This window comes from Eutrema salsugineum, unplaced genomic scaffold (assembly GCF_000478725.1).
Source record: "Eutrema salsugineum unplaced genomic scaffold, Eutsalg1_0 scaffold_2, whole genome shotgun sequence".
Classification (NCBI taxonomy): Eukaryota; Viridiplantae; Streptophyta; class Magnoliopsida; order Brassicales; family Brassicaceae; genus Eutrema; species Eutrema salsugineum.
The window spans coordinates 19,502,161-19,523,059 of NW_006256829.1; the positions used below are offsets into that span (position 1 = coordinate 19,502,161).

A 20,899-nucleotide genomic window follows, 5' to 3' on the forward strand; every position below is an offset into this window, starting at 1 on the left:
GGAACTCTAAGGGATCATAATCGGTTTTTGACACTAGGGTAAATAGATTGGGATTGACGGATATCGATATATAGGTGGTTCTAGAGCTAGAGTACGGCGGTATGACTACGTCACTGTCGTGATCATAACCAACTGTTTCTCGCAACCCTGACAAGTAGGTTTCCACTCTGGCCCTGGAAGGGAGAGAACGCAAGAGCTGCACAAGACTCGTCAATACTCACGATCTCGCCGCAGGTAGGTTTCCAGTCCTACGGAAAAATCGCCTGTTTCATTCTAGGGCTGATACTTAATGAAAACTTTCGCAACACTAACTATCTAGATCAGATACTAGGTGATCAATCAAGCATACATGCAATAAGAACAAGAATAAACAGAGAACAGGTCGAAATCCCAGATCTATAAACCTAGAGGTCTTAATCGATTATGAGAGCCTCTTTCGGGAACCCTAAGCCCAACTCGGGATCTACTCAGACATGGCTGAGGTCGACATCATCATTGGTTTTAATAAAAGTAATGAAAAACAGTAAAGAAAAGAGATGAAGAAAGCTTCTCTATTGAAGAACTCGGACTTGAACAATCTTCTACAAAAATCGCATTAAAACGGCTAAAGGAAAAGGGTTTCTGTAAAGTATGAATTGTTCTCTGTAAAAACGACCTAAATGACATGTATGTATAGTCTTCAATACTCCATGGTCTCTAGGGTTCCGGAATTGAGGCTGAAAATGACTTTGGGCTTCAGATACATGGGCTTTAGTTCGGAGCTTGATGGCCGCGGTCGGGAGTGACGTGACCGCGGGGATTTGGTGTTTGGGTGCGGTCGGGAGGCTTCTGACCGCGGGAAATAGGTTGTTGGCCGCGGTCGCATGACTTGCTGGCCATCTTCGAGTGGCTCTGGGGCTAATGGAATATCTTGAGATCCAACCGTTGGAATGTCTCCAAAACAAGTGCATTTGAAAGCTGGTTGATTCTTCTATAAGTTGTCCAATTTTGAGGGTGATCAGACGGTGAGAAGATCTTCGTCTCTCCATGAGAGTTCTGACGGTCTGCATTTATCCAAAAGAGTCTTTTTGTTCCAATTCGTGCCTCTTTATCCCAAATTACCTGAAAAGTCTTTTAAAATCCGGAAACATAGAAGTCCTTTGAAAACCTTTGAAAATGGAGTAAAAACACTTGTAAAAGATATTAAAGTGATCCATAAAAATGGTCAAAATCCGGTGTTATCAACTCCCCTAGACTTAGTATTTTGTTTGTCCTCAAACAAAACAAAGGCCAAATCTCGACGAGAGGTTTGAAAACGCAGGAACTAAACAAAATCCCAGAGACCAAACTTCTAGACCAATATCAATCAGTATGCATCAATCGGGAATAACATAGAAAATTCTCACTAGCAATACAGACATAACTAGCCCGTTAATCCGTCATGCGGAAATCTACGCACTAAGATCTAACTTCCAGTCAACTAGCTCTCGGTGGTTCTCATCAAAGAAAGTCTAGTCAAAGCAATCTAGGCTAGGTGTTAAAAAGGATTATTCTAGGGGTAAGGCTTAAAGTGTTTACGGGTTACCTGAAGATCTGGAGGATGCAGGATATTATGCAAAACCGCAAGAGAGAGTGAAGCTGTTGGTATCCACAGTTTTCAGTCACTTTCTTCTTGCCATAGATTCCTGGTCTTCTTCCTCAGGTTCTCTCCTAACTCCCCCAGACTTTTAAGAGAGGGAACACCTTTAGATATAGAGTCTTAGAGAGCACGAAATTACCAGTTAATATCTATCTTGTAAAGCTTTATGAGGTTTCTGATACTAGTCCTTCCCAATTCCATTCAGTCTCCTTTGTGAGTGACTGAAAACTGCGTCGCTCCTCTTCTCTCCGACGTTTTTGCACATATCTGCTGATATAAACTAAAGAGAGAATGCATGAGGATTGAAAACAAGGGTTTTGGGTTTAGGGTATGGTACCAGATAAAGATAAACTGGTCATCTAGGACGACAAAGAGTGGTAAAAGTGAGGGTAGAAGACGTCCTAGATGTGTATGTCGATGCCTGCCTAAAATCAATGATGAGAAAATTAGATGTCAATATTAAGGTCAAATAAAATGAGCTAGTATATCCTGTCAGAAAGAATCTCCATGAATAGAAGTCCTCTGGTGGGAGTTCGTAGTGCAAGTACTCTAGCTACCGCCTAGTATAGTGCTAACCACAAATGAGATATCATGCATAGTGTAGAAGTGTGTAGGTCTAAATCATCATAGTTTTGCGTCAAACATTCCTGAAGAATACTTAATGTCGAATAGGTTACATATTAAAATTTAAAAAGTACTTGAAATTTAAAAGCAAAAGCAAGAAAATTATTAGTACGGATAGACATCCTCCCCCAGACTTAAATCACATTGTCCCCAGTGTGAAAAAGTTGGTGAGAAGATGGTGAATAAAAGCGAAATATAATAAGATAAAAGAAAAGAAAATGATGATAGAACCGTGATGGTAGTGAAGTGCTGATCAATCACTCATCCTCCGATGTGTTGGCTGAGAACTGGTGCTGCTCCTGTAGGAAGGTGACAACGCGCTCAAAGCGTCGTCCCTGTCTCTCAACTCTGCGCTCCAGATCGGAAACAGATGATGTAGATGATGAGGTGTGGCCGGTCGAAACAGATGGTTGAAAGTGAGCACGAGCTGCAGCTGCATCACGCTTTGCCTTGGACACTATGTATTGGCCAATGGTGAATGGTAGACGAGGTACAGATGGCAGAAAATCATCGGGTTCCGGAGTCCATCGCGGACGTCCTCCGTTACACAATCTCTGGACAAATGCTGAAGGCAAGCTGACTCGGTGCTCCTCAGTGCCAGTGCAATACTGTAACCAAACCTGTCTGGATGAAAGCGGGCACGAGAGATAGTGTGATCGCGAGAGAGATAAAGTAGGTCATACCAGACATCGGGAAGTGGATCATCAGATGAGAAATCGAATCCTACAGCCTGTAGTATTGCTGTAATAGCACTCCAGTAAGCTGGAGTAGCGTCCTCGCAACCATGTAAATCATGCTTCACCTTGACCATGTTCTGTGCTATGATCCAGGCAAAGCAAGCAAGTCGTGGGTCGTCCATAAATTGAATCCGAAGTGTAATGAGCTCAGTCTTCAAAACACATCCCATATTGGCTCTAGAGAAAATCATGTGTGCTAAGAGTTTGTGCACAACTGTCACTGCAGGATGAGTAAGAAGGGCTGACTTGGATCTCCCGCTATCATAGACTCCATGACCCATCTCTCTCCACAAGTTAAGATCGGGTTCATCTTCAAGGTAAATGCCATCGGTGTATGGAAGCTTAAGGGCTTCACAAAGCTCAGAAATGGTGAGAGAGTAAGGCTGTCCGCGGATAGAGAATGACAAGATGCCATCTGATGCTCTGGGGTTCCTCCTCTTCGTGTGGTGAAGTGTAATAGTTGCTAAGAACTCGCAGATTAGCTCAGGATAAGTCGGAAGGTTCAGCTCCATGTAGGGTCTCAGCTTAAGTGCATCGATGTACCAGATCACATCCTCTCTGATTCCAAGCATCTCAAGTGTATGATAATCAATGCAAGGCGTGGGTTTGATGTTCAGCTTCTTGAAACGTCTTGCATAGTCCATCCTCGGGTTTGTCTCCCTGCCAATGTATCGAATCTGTGGTGGCTCGGGAGCTGCTCGTATTTCTCTTGAGTGCTGGAGCAATCTCATCACATAGTTTCTCCTTCTCGGTCTGGCTTGGTTTAGCATGTACTCTCCTAGAGTAGCATCATCAGGAATGTCCTCAGAGATGTCACCAGTGCGACAGCTTCTTCGGGATCTGGTTTGTTCCATTTTTCTGCAAAACGAAATGATTCTTGGAAAAAGAGTGAATATGGATGCTGATTTTAACACATTAAGATCAGTTATACTAACATTAGTATAAAGAGATTAATTAAAACCATGAGCAAGCAGAATTGACATTAAATCAAAGAAATCAAGTAGTTCATGACTAGATTCGGATTTTTGATGTTCTCAACATAGAAATCTTCTAAAAATTGGTTTTTATGAGCAATTTCCATGTAAAATTTAAAGATTACCCAATACTAATCACTAATCACACAAGACTTGATCAGATTCATCAATTTTGCTGTTCTAAATTCGATTTTTATAAAGCATGTAGAATCCAAGTTTCGAAAATCGCAATCTCTCTTAAACTAGCTGTTAAAAACGATTTTGAGATAACCTAAAAGGATAATCTATTTTTCTTAAGTTATTTCCACCATCAATAAACAGAGATTTGGCCTTTTAAGAAAACCCTAAGTTCTGAAATCAATTAAAAATGGCGATTTTGAGGTTCATACCTTGCTGGAAAGAGAGATTTGATGGCAGAATTGAAATCAGCTTTGAAAAAGAGTGAGGTTTGAGCGAAGAACCTCTTAAAAAGCTTAAGAATTGAAAAATGTGTTCTATCTCCTAAATCTCCAAGTCTTTTGGAAGAGAAGAGAAAAAGGAGTTTTGATCCAAAAAGTGTGTTTCTTTTTTTTTAAAAAGCGTTTTTGTGGCAAAAACGGAAAATTTCCGGGAAATTTTTAAGTTTACGGGAACTTACCTTTCTTGTCTTGCAAATAAGGAAAGTTTAAAACTTACGGAGAATCTTTACCGGTTTTACCGGGAATACTCCAGAAATCACCGGGAAACTTCGAAAAGCGGCGGAAATCCGCGTCGTCACCTCAACGACCAACGGCCGCGGTCAGGAGACGCGCGACCGCAGTGATCAAGGTCTCGGCCGCGGTCACATTCACGGTGCCGCGGTCGATGCTTCCTTGGCCGCGGGTCGGTCGGTCGCGACCGCGGCTCTTCCTCCTGCGGCCTTTTTCCAATCTTCTCGTCTTTGCCGGGCCGAGCAGCTAAAAACCTTCCTTTTTCTTCTTGGTTTTTCTAATTTTCTGAATTTTTTTGTGTTTTTGTTTTATAAAATACCTGAAACTTAAAAGAAAAAGAAAGCATAAATTGTAAAAAGGAAAGGAAAACTAAAAGAAAGAGTACCTAAATGGGTTGCCTCCCATTAAGCGCTTTTGTTTTAAGTCGTTTAGCTCGACGTAGGCATGAAGAATCAGGCTGATTTGAATGGCACTCCACTTGATGTGCCCTTATCACTTCCGGTAGCTGGAGGTTTTACTTCTTCTCCTTGAGGAGCCGGCTTCTTTCCTTTACTCTTCTTTCGGACTTTAATATTGTTTAAAACCCTTTTTGTGTTTTCGATCAGCTCTTGGACTTGGTTCTCACTAGTTTCTGTTGCATCTGGTGGAATGATGATCTTGATCTTTGCAAAAGCTTTCGGCTTCTCCTTCTCTTTCTCTTTTGGCCTGTTTCCTTTGCTTGGAAAATCGTCTAAGATAGTCGGATAGTACATTCTGCGACCACATTGAGGAAAACAGCATGCCGGTTTGCGTGATCGATTACTGCTCCTACTGTAGCTAGGAATGGTCTCCCGAAAATGAGTGGCCTCTCCTTGTCTTTATCCATCTCCAGGACTTGAAAATCTGCTGGAACGATCTTGTCTCGCACTAGAATTTGTAGATCATGAATCGCCCCTTCAGTATCTTTTTGAGATGAATCTCCAAAAATAACTTTAACCGTCGATGTCCTTACGGTTTTTATGCCCAATTTCTCGGCAAATGTCTTAGACATGATGTTGACATTGGCTCCGAAATCGCAGAGGCAGTCTGTAAACTTGATTCCTGAAATGAAACATTGGAAAACAAAACGTCCCGGATCATCGGCTTTTGTAAGCCTTTGAAACGGTGATCGTTCAGGTACCTTAAATGGTGGCTGCTTGGCATCGACATCTTTGTACAGTGGTACAAAGATTGGGGTTTCTTCTTTCATTCCATCGGTTCTGGCCTCTTCTTCGGGCAATGTGGTTATGGCGTTGCAAAACTTCTTAGGGTGATCTTCAACTCTTCCTGGAAGAACTCCACTTTGCCTCTTCATAGAGTCGGCTGTTTGGGCGACTTGCACGTCTAGCTTTTAGACGTGCGAAGATAAAGATTCGAACTTACCGTTCAGATCATTGTACATGCAGTTGACTTTCACGTTCACGTCTTTAAATGCTTTTTTGTTCGTCATAACGAGCTGTTGGATGGACTGTTCAAGTCTACCGATTTGTGAAGCTAGCTGGTTCGTCGTGACTCCCTGCTGTTGTACAAATTGATTGTTAAAACCTGTACCTTGGTAGTTATATGGTTGTCGCGGTTGATATGGTACTATTCCTCCGAAGTTTCCACCTTGAAACTTGTTTTGGAAGGATTTTTGCTGAGGTGGGTAATATTGATCTTGAGGATTCTCCACATTTGGATTGCGGTAAGAGAGATTGTTGTAATTTGCATTCCGGAAGTTGTTGTTGAAGCCATTGTTGGAACGGTTTTGATATGGAACTAGTGCTCCTACATAGTTCACATCTTCTTCTTGAAAGGCCTGATTAATGTGATCAATATCACTAGGTCCTTCATCTTCTACGCCATTGTTGGTCTCACAAGAATGGATTGGGCGATTGTTGCTCTTCAGAAGCTGGCTCATCATGTTCTTCAACTCGGTTATCTCCTTGTTGCCTGTTCCGGTTTGCTTCATCGATCGATCGTATTTGGGACAATCATTGCTATTGGCTTGAGCCAAATTTTCGATGAGGGATCTTCCTTGGGCTATCGTCTGTTGTCCAAAATCTCCATTGTTAGCTGTATCAAGTGAAAGTTTGTATTTTGGTTGCAAACCTCGGTAAAATGTGCTCAGCAGGCTTGATCCATGAAATCCATGGTGAGGGCAATCACGTTCGTACTCCTTAAAACGTTCCCAGGCTTCATAGAAAGATTCAGTTGGCCCTTGTTGAAAGTTTGAGATCTTTGTTCTCAACTGATTCGACCTTGACTTAGTATAGAAGTGGTTCAAGAAAGCAGTTTTACATTCTTCCCAATTAGTAATCGATCCTGCAGGCAAAGATTTCAACCAACGGTGAGCTTTATCTGCTAATGAAAAAGGGAACAACTTACACTTTAAATAGTCTGGTGGAACTTGGTTTGTTCTCATCATGCTGCAGATTTCTTCAAAGAGCTCGATATGGTCCATTGGGTGTTCAGAAGGAACTCCATGGAATTGGTTTTGCTTCACCAATAAGATGATTTGAGGCTTGACTTCAAACTCATTCTGGTTCGGAAATGGAACTTGAATTGCAGATCGGTTCTGAAAATTTTGAGTAGGTGCATCAAAATCAGCTATGCGATGGTTTTGGGCTTGTCTTCGGTGTTGATTTGCTTGCTGTACAGGGCGGTTAACGCGCCCATTCGGCTGCATCCCTTGGTGGTCACCATCGGCTGCATTGATGGGTGCTTCAAGGTCTTCACGTTCTTCTCTCTCGCGGTTCTGGTGGTTTCTTGGAGGAACCTCATCCTCCTCTCCATCTTGTCGAGCATGATCACCTCCTCTGTGATCATTCTCTTCATTTTCTCCATGTTCGGACCCGTCTTGGTCCATATTTAAAGCTCGGTTAATAGGATCTCCAGGCTGGTCGTCGTTGGCCATTCCTTGCGTTCGTCTAAGTCTTCGAAGTTCTCTTTCGTGTCTGTCTATCTCGTCTAGAATTGGAATGTTTTCTACAGGTCTGCGCCTGGTATTCATGCAATTCAGAGAAAAACAAAAGAAGGGAATGATAATTCAGCGAAACTTTAAGAAAGAACTAGAGATCAGGTGTCTAGAACAGAAGTTAAAACAAGAAAAATAACAAAAGGCAGCAAAACAAATATTCCCCGGCAACGGCGCCAAAAACTTGATGTCGTGTCAACTGCGTGAGGGAACAAGTTTTACCCTTAACAAAACAAATGAAAAAGCCGCAAGTGCACAGCTAATCAGTTGTAGTATTTAGGGATCGAATCCACAGAGATTTGTGTGCCTGGTATTCTTCTACGGTTTTTAACTTTATGTCTAGACTAAATTGGTTTTAAAGGTTGGTTGTTTGTCACGAATTAAACTAAAACAAAAGAAAGCAAATAAATCTATCCAAGAAAGCAAGTAGAAAAATCGAATGGAAAGGAAGTAAAGCAAGTAAAATATCGAACTAAAGCAATTGAAATGCAGATCTAAATAAGCAAGTAAAAATCGATTGGTTTGTAAACTATGGCTAAAAACGCTGAGCTTTTGGGAACTCGAAGGGATCATAATCGGTTTTTGACATTAGGGTAAATAGATTGGGATTGACGGATATCAATATATAGGTGGTTCTAGAGCTAGAGTACGGCGGTATGACTACATCACTGTCGTGATCATAACCAACTGTTTCTCGCAACCCTGACCAGTAGGTTTCCACTCTGGCCCTGGAAGGGAGAGAACACAAGAGCTGCACAAGACTCGTCAATACTCACGATCTCGCCGCAGGTAGGTTTCCACTCCTACGGAAAAATCGCCTGTTTCATTCTAGGGCTGATACTTAATGAAAACTTTCGCAACACTAACTATCTAGATCAGATACTAGGTGATCAATCAAGCATACATGCAATAAGAACAAGAATAAACAGAAAACAGGTCGAAATCCCAGATCTATAAACCTAGATGTCTTAATCGATTATGAGAGCCGCTTTCGGGAACCCTAAGCCCAACTCGGGATCTACTCAGACATGGCTGAGGTCGACATCATCATTGGTTTCAATAAAATTAATGAAAAACAGTAAAGAAAAGAGATGAAGAAAGCTTCTCTACTGAAGAACTCGGACTTGAACAATCTTCTACAAAAATCGCATAAAAACGGCTAAAGGAAAAGGGTTTCTGTAAAGTATGAATTGTTCTCTGTAAAAACGACCTAAATGACATGTATTTATAGTCTTCAATACTCCATGGTCTCTAGGGTTCCGGAATTGAGGCTGAGAATGACTTTGGGCTTCAGATACATGGGCTTTAGTTCGGAGCTTGATGGCCGCGTTCGGGAGTGACGTGACCACGGGGATTTGGTGTTTGGCCGCGGTCGGGAGGCTTCTGACTGCGGGAAATTGGTTGTTGGTCGCGGTCGCCTGACTTGCTGGCCTTCTTCGAGTGGCTCCGTGGCTAATGGAATATCTAGAGATCCAACCGTTGGAATGTCTCCAAACCAAGTGCATTTGAAAGCTGGTTGATTCTTCTGTAAGTTGTCCAATTTTGAGGGTGATCAGACGGAGAGAAGATCTTCGTCTCTCCATGAGACTTCTGACGGTCTGCATTTATCCAAAAGAGTCTTTTTGTTCCAATTCGTGCCTCTTTATCCCAAATTATCTGAAAGGTCTTTTAAAATCCTGAAACATAGAAATCCTTTGAAAACCTTTGAGAATGGAGTAAAAACACTTGTAAAAGATATTAAAGTGATCCATAAAAATGGTCAAAATCCGGTGTTATCACCGTTCACAACAAAGCCATGTCCGTCTTTTCCCTCTAAGACAGCGGCTCCATATGGTTTCACTCAAGAACTCTAAACGGTTTGGACCACCTAGACTTGAGTTTTCCAGGGAACAACTTGAGTCTAAAATTGAATAACAGCACTTGGTCCCCTTTTCTGAACTCTCTGTTGTGTATCTTCTTGTCACAAAGCGCCTTGGTCTTCTCTTTGTAGATTTTAGAGCTCTCAGAAGCATCTAACTGAATCTCCTCAAGTTCATGAAGCTGTAGAACCCTTTTTTCTTGAGCGGTCTTGATGTCAAAGTTCAATAACTTCACTGCCCACAAGGCTTTGTACTCCAACTCAACCGGTAGGTGACAGCTCTTTCCATACAAGAGGTTAAACGGTGAGGTTCCTATGGAGGTCTTGTAAGCGGTTCTGTAAGTCCAAAGAGCATCATCTAGTTTCTTGCTCCAGTCTTTCCTTGAATTGTTCACAGTCCTCACTAGAATCACCTTGACTTGCCTGTTTGAAACCTCAACTTGGCCACTGGTCTGAGGGTGGTAGGGGCTCGCCACCTTGTGCTTGACACCATGCTTCTTTAACAAGTCCTCAAGAGTCTTTTTAATAAAGTGTGCCTCCATCACTTATTACAACTCTAGGCACTCCAAACCGTGGGAAGATGATGCTTTTGAAAAGCTTACACACCAGTTTTGAATCGTTTGTGGGACTTGCAATCGCTTCAACCCATTTAGAGACATAGTCTACAGCCACCAAAATGTACTGGTTACTGTGTGAAGAGATAAACGGCCCCATGAAGTCTATTTCCCAACAATCAAAGACCTCCACCTCAAAGATTGGATTCTGAGGCATCTCACTTCTCTTAGAGATATTTCCATGCTTTTGACACGATTCACAGCTTGAGACGACAGCTTGGGCATCTTTAAACATCGTCGGCCACCAAAAACCACATTTTCAAACCTTGGCAACCATCTTGAAAGCCCCTAAGTGCCCACCATAAGCAGAACCGTGGCACTCTTGTAACACAGGCTGAACCTCCTCTTCAGCTAAACACCTTCTATAAAGATGGTCTTTGTTGAGCACAAATAAGTATGACTCATCCAAATGATATCTCCTCACATCTTTAAAGAACTTTTTCCTCTGATATGAATCCAATTCAGGTGGCTCTAAACCGCATGAGAGGTAGTTAACAAGATCAGCAAACCATGGGAGGCTCCTCTCTCTGATTGTATTGGCCTGTTCAACCTCTTGATGCGAGCAAAAGCGCGGGGTTGTTGTTTTCATTTTACTAAGCTTCAGGTTTTAAATTTATAACCCCTAAATGTCTGCAAGTGCACAGATGTGCGTTGTAGTACTTAGGGTATCGATCCACAGAGACTTAGTTGTTTCAGTACGAATTCACGGCAATGCTTAAATCAGACTAGAACTAAACAGGTTTTGGTTTTGGTTTTGGGTTTTGGTTGTCAGTAAATCTAAACTAGAAAGCAAGTAAAAAGCAATTGAAAACAAATCAAGTGCAAGCAAGTAAAAATCGATTATGAATGAAAGCAAGTAATAAGCGAATGAAAAGCAAATGAAATCGAAGGTTGTAAACAATTAAAACAAACGTTGGGGCTCAAGGGGTTTCACAGGGGTTCATGGACTAAGCAATGTCGATTTTAAACAAGTGATAAAGGTAATCAACTACGTATGTTCTAGAACTCGAGGCACGGAAGTATGAATAGCCTACTTTTGCAGCACTAAACAACTATCTCTCGCAACCCTGATCAGTAGGTTTCCACTCTGATCCTGGAAGGGAGAAGATGCAATAGCAGAACAAGACTCGTCAACATTCACAACTCAACTACAGTTAGGTTTCCACTCCTATAGAATAATTGCTCGTTTCACCCTAGTTCAGACAATCAATGAAAGCTTTCGCAACATATCATATCAGATCGGCTTCTAAGTGGCCAGCAGAGAATCACGCAGTAAGATTAAAGGCAAACGAAGAATATTTAGAAGATTAATAATCCTAAATCTATCGATTCATAAGCAAAGACACATGAAATTCCCTTTGAACAATCCTTTAAACCTAACTGGGTAACTACTCAAACATATTTTAACAAATCATCATAAACGAAATGGAAAGTGCAGGAAATTAAAGAGAACAAGGAAGAGAAACGAAGAACAGAGAAGCGGACGCAGGCGCGATGATTGCACTCCAGCGGCGGCTCCTCCATCTTCGAAGACAGCGGCTCCTCCTTAGGGTTACACAAAAATCTCTCTCTCTCCAAGTATGTCTAAGTTTCGGTCTCCCCTCTTTAAAATGACCTAAAGAGGGTATTTATAGCTTTTGGAGTGGTCCTGGACACTTAGGGCTTCAAAAATAACGAAAAGAATTGATCTGGGCTATAATTAAGTCGTCTGGAAAGTGAACGACCAAGTCCCGCGGTCGCAGTGGCTCTACCCGCGGGAAAACAGGTGTTGGCCGTGGTCCCGGCACATGGTTCTCTTCCGGAACTGCATTTTCTGTCACTCTTGAATCGGGATTATCTGAAGATCTAACCGTTGGAAATCTGGTTGGATCCTTTATGTTGTCTCAAATTTTGGGAGTGATCAGACGGTGAGAAGGTCTTCATCGCTTGTCATACTTCTGACGATCTGCATTTCTCCAAAATTGCTCATTTGTTCCAAATTGCATATCTTTTGCCCAAGTTTCCTATAAAGTCTTCTGAAACTCTAAAACATTGAAAACACTTTAAAAACCATTGAAAACAGAGTTAAACACCTGCATAAGATACAATTATGATCCATAAAAGTGGTCAAAATATGGTGTTATCAACTCCCCCAGACTTACCTTTTTGTTTGTCTTCAAACAAACTTAAGTCAGGAAAGAAATTTTTGAAAATCGCAGGAACTAAACAATATCTCAGTGACCGTCCTTCTAAACCATAATTTATCGTGAAACATCTATTTGGATCTAGTCTAGAAAATTCTCACCAAAATACAAGTAAAACTAGTCCGTTAATCCGTTATGCGAAAAATCTACACACTTAGATCGAACTTCCAGTCAACTAGCTCTCTACATTCATTAAGTGTAATGGTGAATTCTCATCAAAGGCATTATTCTGGGCAGACGGCCTTTGGCATTAGAGGCTATTTAAGTGGTGGAGTTTAAGTGTTTAGGGTTACCTGAAGAATCTGGAGGATGCAAGATATTATGCAAAACCGCAAGAGAGAGAAGGACCTGTTGATGACCGCAGATTTTCAGTCACTTCTCCTTTGCCAAATGTGGTTGCATAATCCTTCCTCCTCTGTTGTAAACAGCTGTTCTCCCAAACTTAGATCTTTTACAGGAATCATAAAAATAATCTCCAAAACTCTAAATAATCGAATCACGCTTGCCTCAAGTATTAAATTCGATCCTCCTAGACTCTCTAAGGTTTTAATTTCCTTTCCCTTCTTATTTTTCTTTTCTTTTTCGGATATTTTTTTTTTTTTGTTCGGAAAGAGGAAACAACTTTTTATAGAGAGATAGTTTAAGGGACGAAATTGTACCAAGATTTTGAAGTTTTTCCAAGGCAAACTGAATTTTCTTCTTTTGTTGAATCATTCCAATGAAATCGCAGATCTTCGTCTTCAGTGACTGAAAATCGCGTTGATCCTCTTTCTCTCCGAGGTTTTTGCACATATCTGCATATAGGATAATGAAAAACAAGAATGCATGTGGTTTGAAAGAAGTTAGGTTCGGTGGGGAACTAGCTAAAGATGAACTAGCCATTCAGGATCAACAAAGAGTGTTAAAAGGGTAAAGGAGTCATGAATGTATGATTCATTTCCCTGATCTAATGCTTTAATGAGAAAAATTAAGTCAAAATTAAGTCATATAAAGTGAGCTAGTATATCCTGTCAGAAAGAATCTCCATGAATAGAAGTCCTCTGGTGGGATTTTGTAATGCAAGTACTTAGCTACCGCCTAGTCTAGGGCTAAATCACAAAAAGAGCAAAAAACGAGAAAATGGCGTAGAAGCACACTGGTCTAATTCATCATAGTAATGTTTATTGTGTTCCTGGTTTGAAAACGTTTTGAAAAACATTTTGAAAACGATTTTTGAAAATTTTTTATGAAAAACTTTTTGAAAATTTTTATGTGTCCAAAACAAACTCAAAACAAATCAAATTTCATTAGTAATGGATGAACATTCTCCCCCAGACTTATTTCACACTGTCCTCAGTGTAATAAATCTCGGAAAGAATGGTAAAGAAAATAGAAAAGTTGAAATGTTTAAGTGTACTTACCGTGCTGGAGAGTGCTGCTCGTCTTTTTTATTTGTTCTTTTTTATTGAAAACCTGAAATTAAATGAAACAGAAGAAAAGCAATGGAAATAGAAAATAAAGGTCAAAGGGAAATAGATAAAATACCAAGTGGGTTGCCTCCCACTAAGCGCTTGTTTCAAGTCGTTAGCTTGACATTGTTGCTCGATTAGACTTAACCGGGGTCGTGACACTCCTTGGTCTTATCATTGGCCGATGATGGATCAATCAAAAACATCACTTCTCTTTCGTCTTCTCTTTCTTCAGCCAGATATGGCTTTACACGCTGTCCATTCACTGTAAATGAGTTTCCGGTTCTGTCCCACAGGACAATGGTTCCGTATGGCTTGACTTCCTCTATCGTGAAGGGTCCTGACCATCTTGAACGTAATTTTCCTGGAAAAAGCTTAAGACGAGTATTGAAAAGAAGTACCTTATCGTTAGGAGCAAAAGTTCTATGAATAATCTTCTTATCATGATATGCTTTAGTCTTCTCCTTGTAGATCTTCGAGTTTTCGTAAGCATTGTGTCGGATTTCTTCTAACTCGTGAAGTTGAAGTAGTCTTCTTTCTCCAGCTGTTTTCATGTTCATGTTCATCTCCTTGATAGCCCATTGCGCCTTATACTCGAGTTCTACTGGAAGGTAACATGCTTTTCCATAAACTAGATTGAATGGTGTTGTTCCTAATGACAATTCTAGGAACTCTGAAACGCGGGAATATCACAGATTTATACAGCTTCATGACGACTTTTGCATCATTAGTGGGACTAGCGACTGCTTCAACCCACTTAGAGACGTAGTCTACTGCTACTAAGATGTATTGGTTTCCAAAAGAAGTTGGAAAGGGTCCCATAAAATCTATTCGCCAGACATCGAAAATTTCGACTTCGAGAATATGATTTTGAGGCATCTCATTCCTTTTGCTTATGTTACCCATCCTTTTGCATTTATCGCATCACGATATATAAGCTTGAGTATCTTTGAACAAAGTAGGCCACCAAAAACCTGCTTGTAAGATTTTTGAAGCGGTTTTGAAAGTTGCGAAATGTCCTGCGTAAGACGAGCTATGGCATTCGAATAAAATTCCTTCCATCTCTTCTTCAGCCATGCATCTTTGGAATAACCCATCAGCACATATCTTGTAGAGATAGGATTCATCCCAAAAATATTGTCTTACGTCTTTCAGAAACTTTTTCTTCCTATAACCAAAGAATTGTGGTGGTTCTACATCAGCTGCTAGGTAATTCGCTATGTGCCTAAACCATGGGGTGTTGAAAGCATCTGCTCATCGCATGAGTTGGCGTGGTGGTGCGGTATTGGCATTGGTGGGGGTAGTATCTATTGCATAGATGTTTTATTCTGGCAAACTATCATTTAAAGGCAATCTTTCTTCAACTCGAATTCGTGAAAGATAGTCTGCAACTCCCTTATCTGCGCCTTTTTGATCTCGAATTTCGATATCGAATTCTTGCAGTAGGAGGATCCATCTTATCAACCGAGGTTTAGCGTCTTTCTTAGACATTAAATACTTGATTGCAGCATGATCAGTATGAACTATAACCTTAGATCCTACGAGATAAGAACGGAATTTCTCAAATGCAAATACGACAGCTAGAAGTTCTTCCTCTATTGTAGCATAATTGCATTGAGCTTTGTCAAGAGTTCTGCTTGCGTAGTAAATTACGTGCAGTTTATTATCTTTTGGTTGGCTAAGCACTCCTCGACTGCATAGTCACTTGCATCGCACATGATTTTGAATGGAAGTTCCCAATCAGGTGCTTGCACGACTGGAGCGGAAACAAGGGCTTGTTTGATCTTATGAAACGCGGCTAAGCACTCATCATCGAACTCGAAGTTCGTTTCTTTGCAAAGCAAACGCGTAAGAGGTCTAGCTATTTGAGAAAAAATCTTTTATGAATCGCCTATAGAATCCTGCGTGTCCTAAGAAACTATGAATTCCTTTTACGTTTATGGGAGGTTGTAGGCTGGTCATGACTTCGATTTTAGCTTTGTCAACTTCAATTCCTTTTCCCGAAATTCTGTGCCCAAGCACGATTCCGTCTCGTACCATGAAGTGACATTTTTCCCAATTTAATACTAAGTGCTTATCTTCACATCTTTGCAGAACTTTACCAAGATTGGCTAAGCATTTTTCAAAAGAAGATCCATACACAGAGAAATCATCCATGAATACTTCCATGAAATCTTCAATAAAGTCTGTGAAGATCGACATCATGCACCGCTGGAAGGTAGCAGGTGCATTACATAATCCAAAAGGCATACGCCGTTAAGCGAACGTGCCATATGGACAAGTGAATGTCGTTTTTTCATGATCCTCTGGTCGAATAGGAATTTGGAAGAATCCGGAGTATCCATCAAGGAAGCAATAGTAGGGGTGATTAGCTATTCTTTCTAGCATTTGATCTATGAAGGGAAGTGGAAAATGATCTTTCCTAGTTGCTGCATTCAGTTTCCGGTAATCGATGCACATACGATGTCCAGTTACTGTTCTTGTAGCGATCATTTCATCTTTATCATTTCTAATGACAGTGACTCCTCCTTTTTCCGGAACAACATGAACTGGGCTAACCCAAGTGCTATCTGAGATAGGAAAGATTATTCCAGCTTCTAAAAGCTTCATAATCTCCTTCTTGACAACATCCATGAGATTAGGGTTCAGTCTCCTTTGACTTTCGATTGAGTTTTTAGCATTATCCTCTAGATTTATCTTGTGCATACAAAGATCTGGAGAGATTCCAGGTATGTCATCAAGTGAATATCCTAAGGCTTTTCTATGCTTTCTGAGCTCAGTCAACAGCATTGTGGTTTCTTCTTCCGTCAAACCAGAGTTTATTTTGACAGGATAAGTAGAATTTGGTCCAAGGAAAGCGTACTTAAGTCCGACGGGAAAAGGTTTAAGCTCAACTTTAGGGGCTTTAAGCTCGCTCCAAGGATCGTTAATTGCTGCAGCAGTGTCTTTAGGAGGTGTAGGAATGTTTGTTTGGTCCTTAAGATCTAGATAGTTTAGAGGTTTCTTATAAGTTTCGGATTTATCAAGCATACGTGTGCACTCACTTGAAATTTCTTCAAGGAAATTGCGTTCGTCTTTTGCGGGTGAAAGCGTGACACTTAAAGGGTCGTCTAGAAGCAGATCTTCATAGACTTCCTCAATAATTCCGTCTAACTCATCAATCCAACAAATTTTTCCATCCAGAGTCGGTTTATCGAAACTTTTGTTCATGTCAAACTGCATAACTAGGCCAGCTAGATGAAGGTCGATTTTTCCTTCAGGAACATTGATTATGGCTCCGGCTGTAGATATGAATGGTCTTCCAAGAATAAGTGGATCCTTAGGTTCTCTTTCTAGTTCTAGAACTACGAAATCGGTGGGTATGGAACATTTTTCGATTTCGACGGGAACATCTATTAAGATACCTACGGGTTGTCTAACAGAACGATCAGCTAATACTAGAGAAATTTTAGTGGGCTGGAAAGTGTGGTGTCCTAAACGTTTTGCTATTGAAAGAGGCATCATGTTTATGCTAGAACCTAAATCACAAAGAGCACGCTCAAAAGCTACATCATTGATGGTGCATGAAAGTACGAAGCTTCCAGGATCGTTTTTCTTTTCAGGGATTCGGCTTTGCAGGATGGAACTACATTCATGGGTTATCATCATAACGCCTTCTTAAAGAGTTAAAGAATTTGTTAGAATACCCTTCATGTATTTCCTTAAAGCGGGAATCATAGCACAAACTTCTACGAAAGGTAATCTCACATTTAATTGATCGATCAACTCTTTCAGCTTAGCTTTTTCTTCTCTTTCTTAGGGGCTCTTAAGGCTCCAGGATATGGAGGTTTAGGTTTATAGACACAAGTTGGTGGAGGTCGAATTGGGTCTTCTCCGAGAATTTCCCGGGACGTATCTTCTCTTACTTTTTCTCCATCCTTCTCTCCTACCACTTCTTTTTCAACATCTTCATTCGTGATTATTTCTTTTTCCTTTTCCTTACCCTTTTCCTCATCTTCGGGATCTTAGGAAATTCAGGCTCTTTGTAAGCTAATCCACTCCTAAGTGTGATAGCTTTCACATGATCGGAGGGATCTGCTTCGCTTGAGTTTTCGAAAGAATTTTCACTTGGCTCCTTTTCAGAATGTTTTAAGTTTTTAGAATTAGTTTTGATCATTAGACTAAGAAGGGTGGAAAATTTTTCATTGAAATCTTCTTGCATCGTTTTTAGCTCAGATCTAAGATCTCTAATCTCTTGAGACCTAGATTTTTCAAGCTCTAGAATCTTTTTGTTTAGGTTTTCAGCTTCAAAAGAGGGAAAACTAGGATATGGAACAGGATTAGATTGAATAGCCAAGATTGGTTCGGAAGGTGATGTCCAGGCAAGTTCGGAAGAAAGTTTCCCGCGGTCAGAAGGCTCGCGACCGCGGTGAAACGAGTCTTGGCCGCGGTCAGAACCAGCACGACCGCGGTGAAAGCTTGCTTGGCCGCGGTCCGGATGAATGGACCCGCGGTGATCAGAAACGAATGGAAAGTCTTGAATTTGATAAACTTCTGCAGTGTTCACCATCCCTTGATCATAAGAATCCATTGGGTTGTCCCAACCTTCAAAGTTACACGTATTGTGTGCCTTGTTTGGTTGTTGCAATCCAAGATGACTCATTATGTGATGGAGACACTTTATAACTTCCGAGATCTCTTTTTTCTTCTCAGGAAGTGCAGAATTACCAAATGTTACTTGATTTCGGATGCTGTTTGCAAAATTTTTGATGAAAACGTGAGCATCTTCTACAGATCTAGTTGAGAAATCTCCATTACTTGCTGTGTCGAAAGAGTGTCGTAACTCTGGAGTTATACCGCGATAGAAGATACCCAGCAGGTATTCCTCGGTATATCCATGGTGTGGACAATCTCTTTGGTATTCCCTAAATCTTTCCCAAGTATCTAAAAGATCTTCATCTTCTTTTTGTTTATAAGTTCTTATCTTGTTCCTTAAGAGATTTGAACGATTTCTAGTGTAAAAACGATTTAGGAAAGCAGTTCTACACGCTGCCCACGTTTTTTGTGAAGCAGGTGGCAAAGATTTTAGCCATTTGCTGGCATTGTCTCTCAAAGAGAATGGGAAAAGACTACATTTGTGGTAATCCCCATTTGCTGTAATGGTTGCACATAATTCTTCGAACGTCTCGATATGGTCTATCGGGTTTTCGAATGAATAACCATAGAATTGATTTTGTTAATGGATATAGGGTACCTTAATTTCGGTTTTGCCATCCTTTGGTAAGGCTGGTTGAATAGCTCTTCGATCTCCCAAGAATTTCTCGAGTGAATCGAAACTTCCAATCAGTTCATCATCATCTTCATGTTTTGTTGATCCGATTAGCTCATTGTCATCATAGATCGGTTCTTCAAACTCGTCATCAGTCAGGTCATCATCGCTTGGATCACCATCCACACGATTTGGTAGATCACCAAGAGTCCCGGGAACATGTTCCCGGTCTCTCATCGCAGAGAAACCTAAAAAAATTCAAAAGAAAGAGTAAAAGTAAACAAGTGTTCTAATGGATTTAAGTTGGGATTCGCAACGAAACAAGTCAAAGTCCCCGGCAACGGCGCCAAAAACTTGATGCGAGCAAAAGCGTGGGGTTGTTTTTTTTGTTTTACTAAGCTTCAGGTTTTAGATTTATAACCCCTAAATGTCTGCAAGTGCACCTATGTGCGCTGTAGTACTTAGGGTATCGATCCACAGAGACTTAGTTGTTTCAGTACGAATTCACGGCAATGCTTAAATCAGACTAGAACTAAACAGGTTTTGGTTTTAGTTGTCACTAAATCTTAACTAGAAAACAAGTAAAAAGCAATTGAAAACAAATCAAGTGCAAGCAAGTAAAAATCGATTATGAATGAAAGCAAGTAATAAGCGAATGAAAAGCAAATGAAATCGAAGGTTGTAAACAATTAAAACAAACGTTTTGGCTCAAGGGGTTTCGTAGGGGTTCATGGACTAACCTATGTCGGTTTTAACCAAGTGATAAAGGTAATCAACTACGTATGTTCTAGAACTCGAGGCACGGAAGTATGAATAGCCTACTTTTGCAGCACTAAACAACTATCTCTCGCAACCCTGATCAGTAGGTTTCCACTCTGATCCTGGAAGGGAGAAGATGCAATAGCAGAACAAGACTCATCAACATTCACAACTCAACTACAGTTAGGTTTCCACTCCTATAGAATAATTGCTCGTTTCACCCTAGTTCAGACAATCAATGAAAGCTTTCGCAACATATCATATCAGATCGGCTTCTAAGTGGCCAGCAGAGAATCACGCAGTAAGATTAAAGGCAAATGAAGTACATCTAGAAGATTAATAATCCTAAATCTATTGATTCATAAGCAAAGACACATGAAATTCCCTTTGAACAATCATTTAAACCCAACTGGGTAACTACTCAAACATATTGTAACAAAACATCATAAACGAAATTGAAAGTGCAGGAAATTAAAGAGAACAAGGAAGAGAAACGAAGAACAGAGAAGCGAACGGAGGCGCGATGATTGCACTCCAGCGGCGGTCCTCCTTCTTCGAAGACGGCGGCTCCTCCTTAGGGTTACACAAAAATCTCTCTCTCTCCAAGTATGTCTAGGTTTCTGTCTCCCCTCTTTAGAATGACCTGAAGAGGGTATTTATAGCTTTTGGAGTGGTCCTGGACACTTAGGGCTTCAAAAATAACGAAACGAATTGATCTGGGCTTTAATTAAGTCGTCTGGAAAGTGAACGACCAAGTTTCGCAGTCGCGGTGGCTCTACCCACGGGAAAACAAGTGTTGGCCGCAGTCCCGGCACATGGCTCTCTTCCGGAACTGTATTTTCTGTCATTCTTGCATTGGAATTATCTGAAGATCTAACCGTTGGATTGTCTCCAAACCAAGTGCGTTAGAAATATGGCTGGATCCTTTATGTTGTCTCAAATTTGGGGGTGATCAGACGGTGAGAAGGTCTTCATCGCTTGTCATACTTCTGACGGTCTACATTTATCCAAAATTGCTCATTTGTTCCAAATTGCATATCTTTTGCCCAAATTTCCTGTAAAGTCTTTTGAAACTCTAAAACATTGAAAACACTTTAAAACCATTGAAAACAGAGTTAAAACACCTGCATAAGATACAATTATGATCTATAAAAGTGGTCAAAATACAGTGTT

General features: G+C 40.7%; 1 protein-coding gene and 2 non-coding genes across 3 annotated transcripts; 2 read left to right on the forward strand and 1 right to left on the reverse strand.

Annotated features, from left to right (window-relative positions):
* Positions 1–6,786: 6,786 nt before the first annotated feature.
* LOC112086910 lies at positions 6,787–6,892 on the forward strand. Its single transcript, XR_002899764.1, has one exon. It is a non-coding gene; the product is annotated as a small nucleolar RNA R71 (small nucleolar RNA).
* A 2,560-nt stretch (positions 6,893–9,452) lies between these two features.
* Positions 9,453–10,677, reverse strand: LOC112086669. The gene is made up of 4 exons (XM_024155640.1): positions 10,354–10,677; positions 10,081–10,272; positions 9,766–9,992; positions 9,453–9,666 (listed from the first exon to the last, which is right to left on the reverse strand). Exons 1-4 carry the CDS (start codon positions 10,675–10,677, stop codon positions 9,453–9,455), a joined length of 957 nt encoding a protein of 318 aa, XP_024011408.1.
* A 7,913-nt stretch (positions 10,678–18,590) lies between these two features.
* On the forward strand, positions 18,591–18,698 carry LOC112086963. Its single transcript, XR_002899812.1, has one exon. It is a non-coding gene; the product is annotated as a small nucleolar RNA R71 (small nucleolar RNA).
* The last annotated feature ends 2,201 nt before the right edge of the window (positions 18,699–20,899 follow it).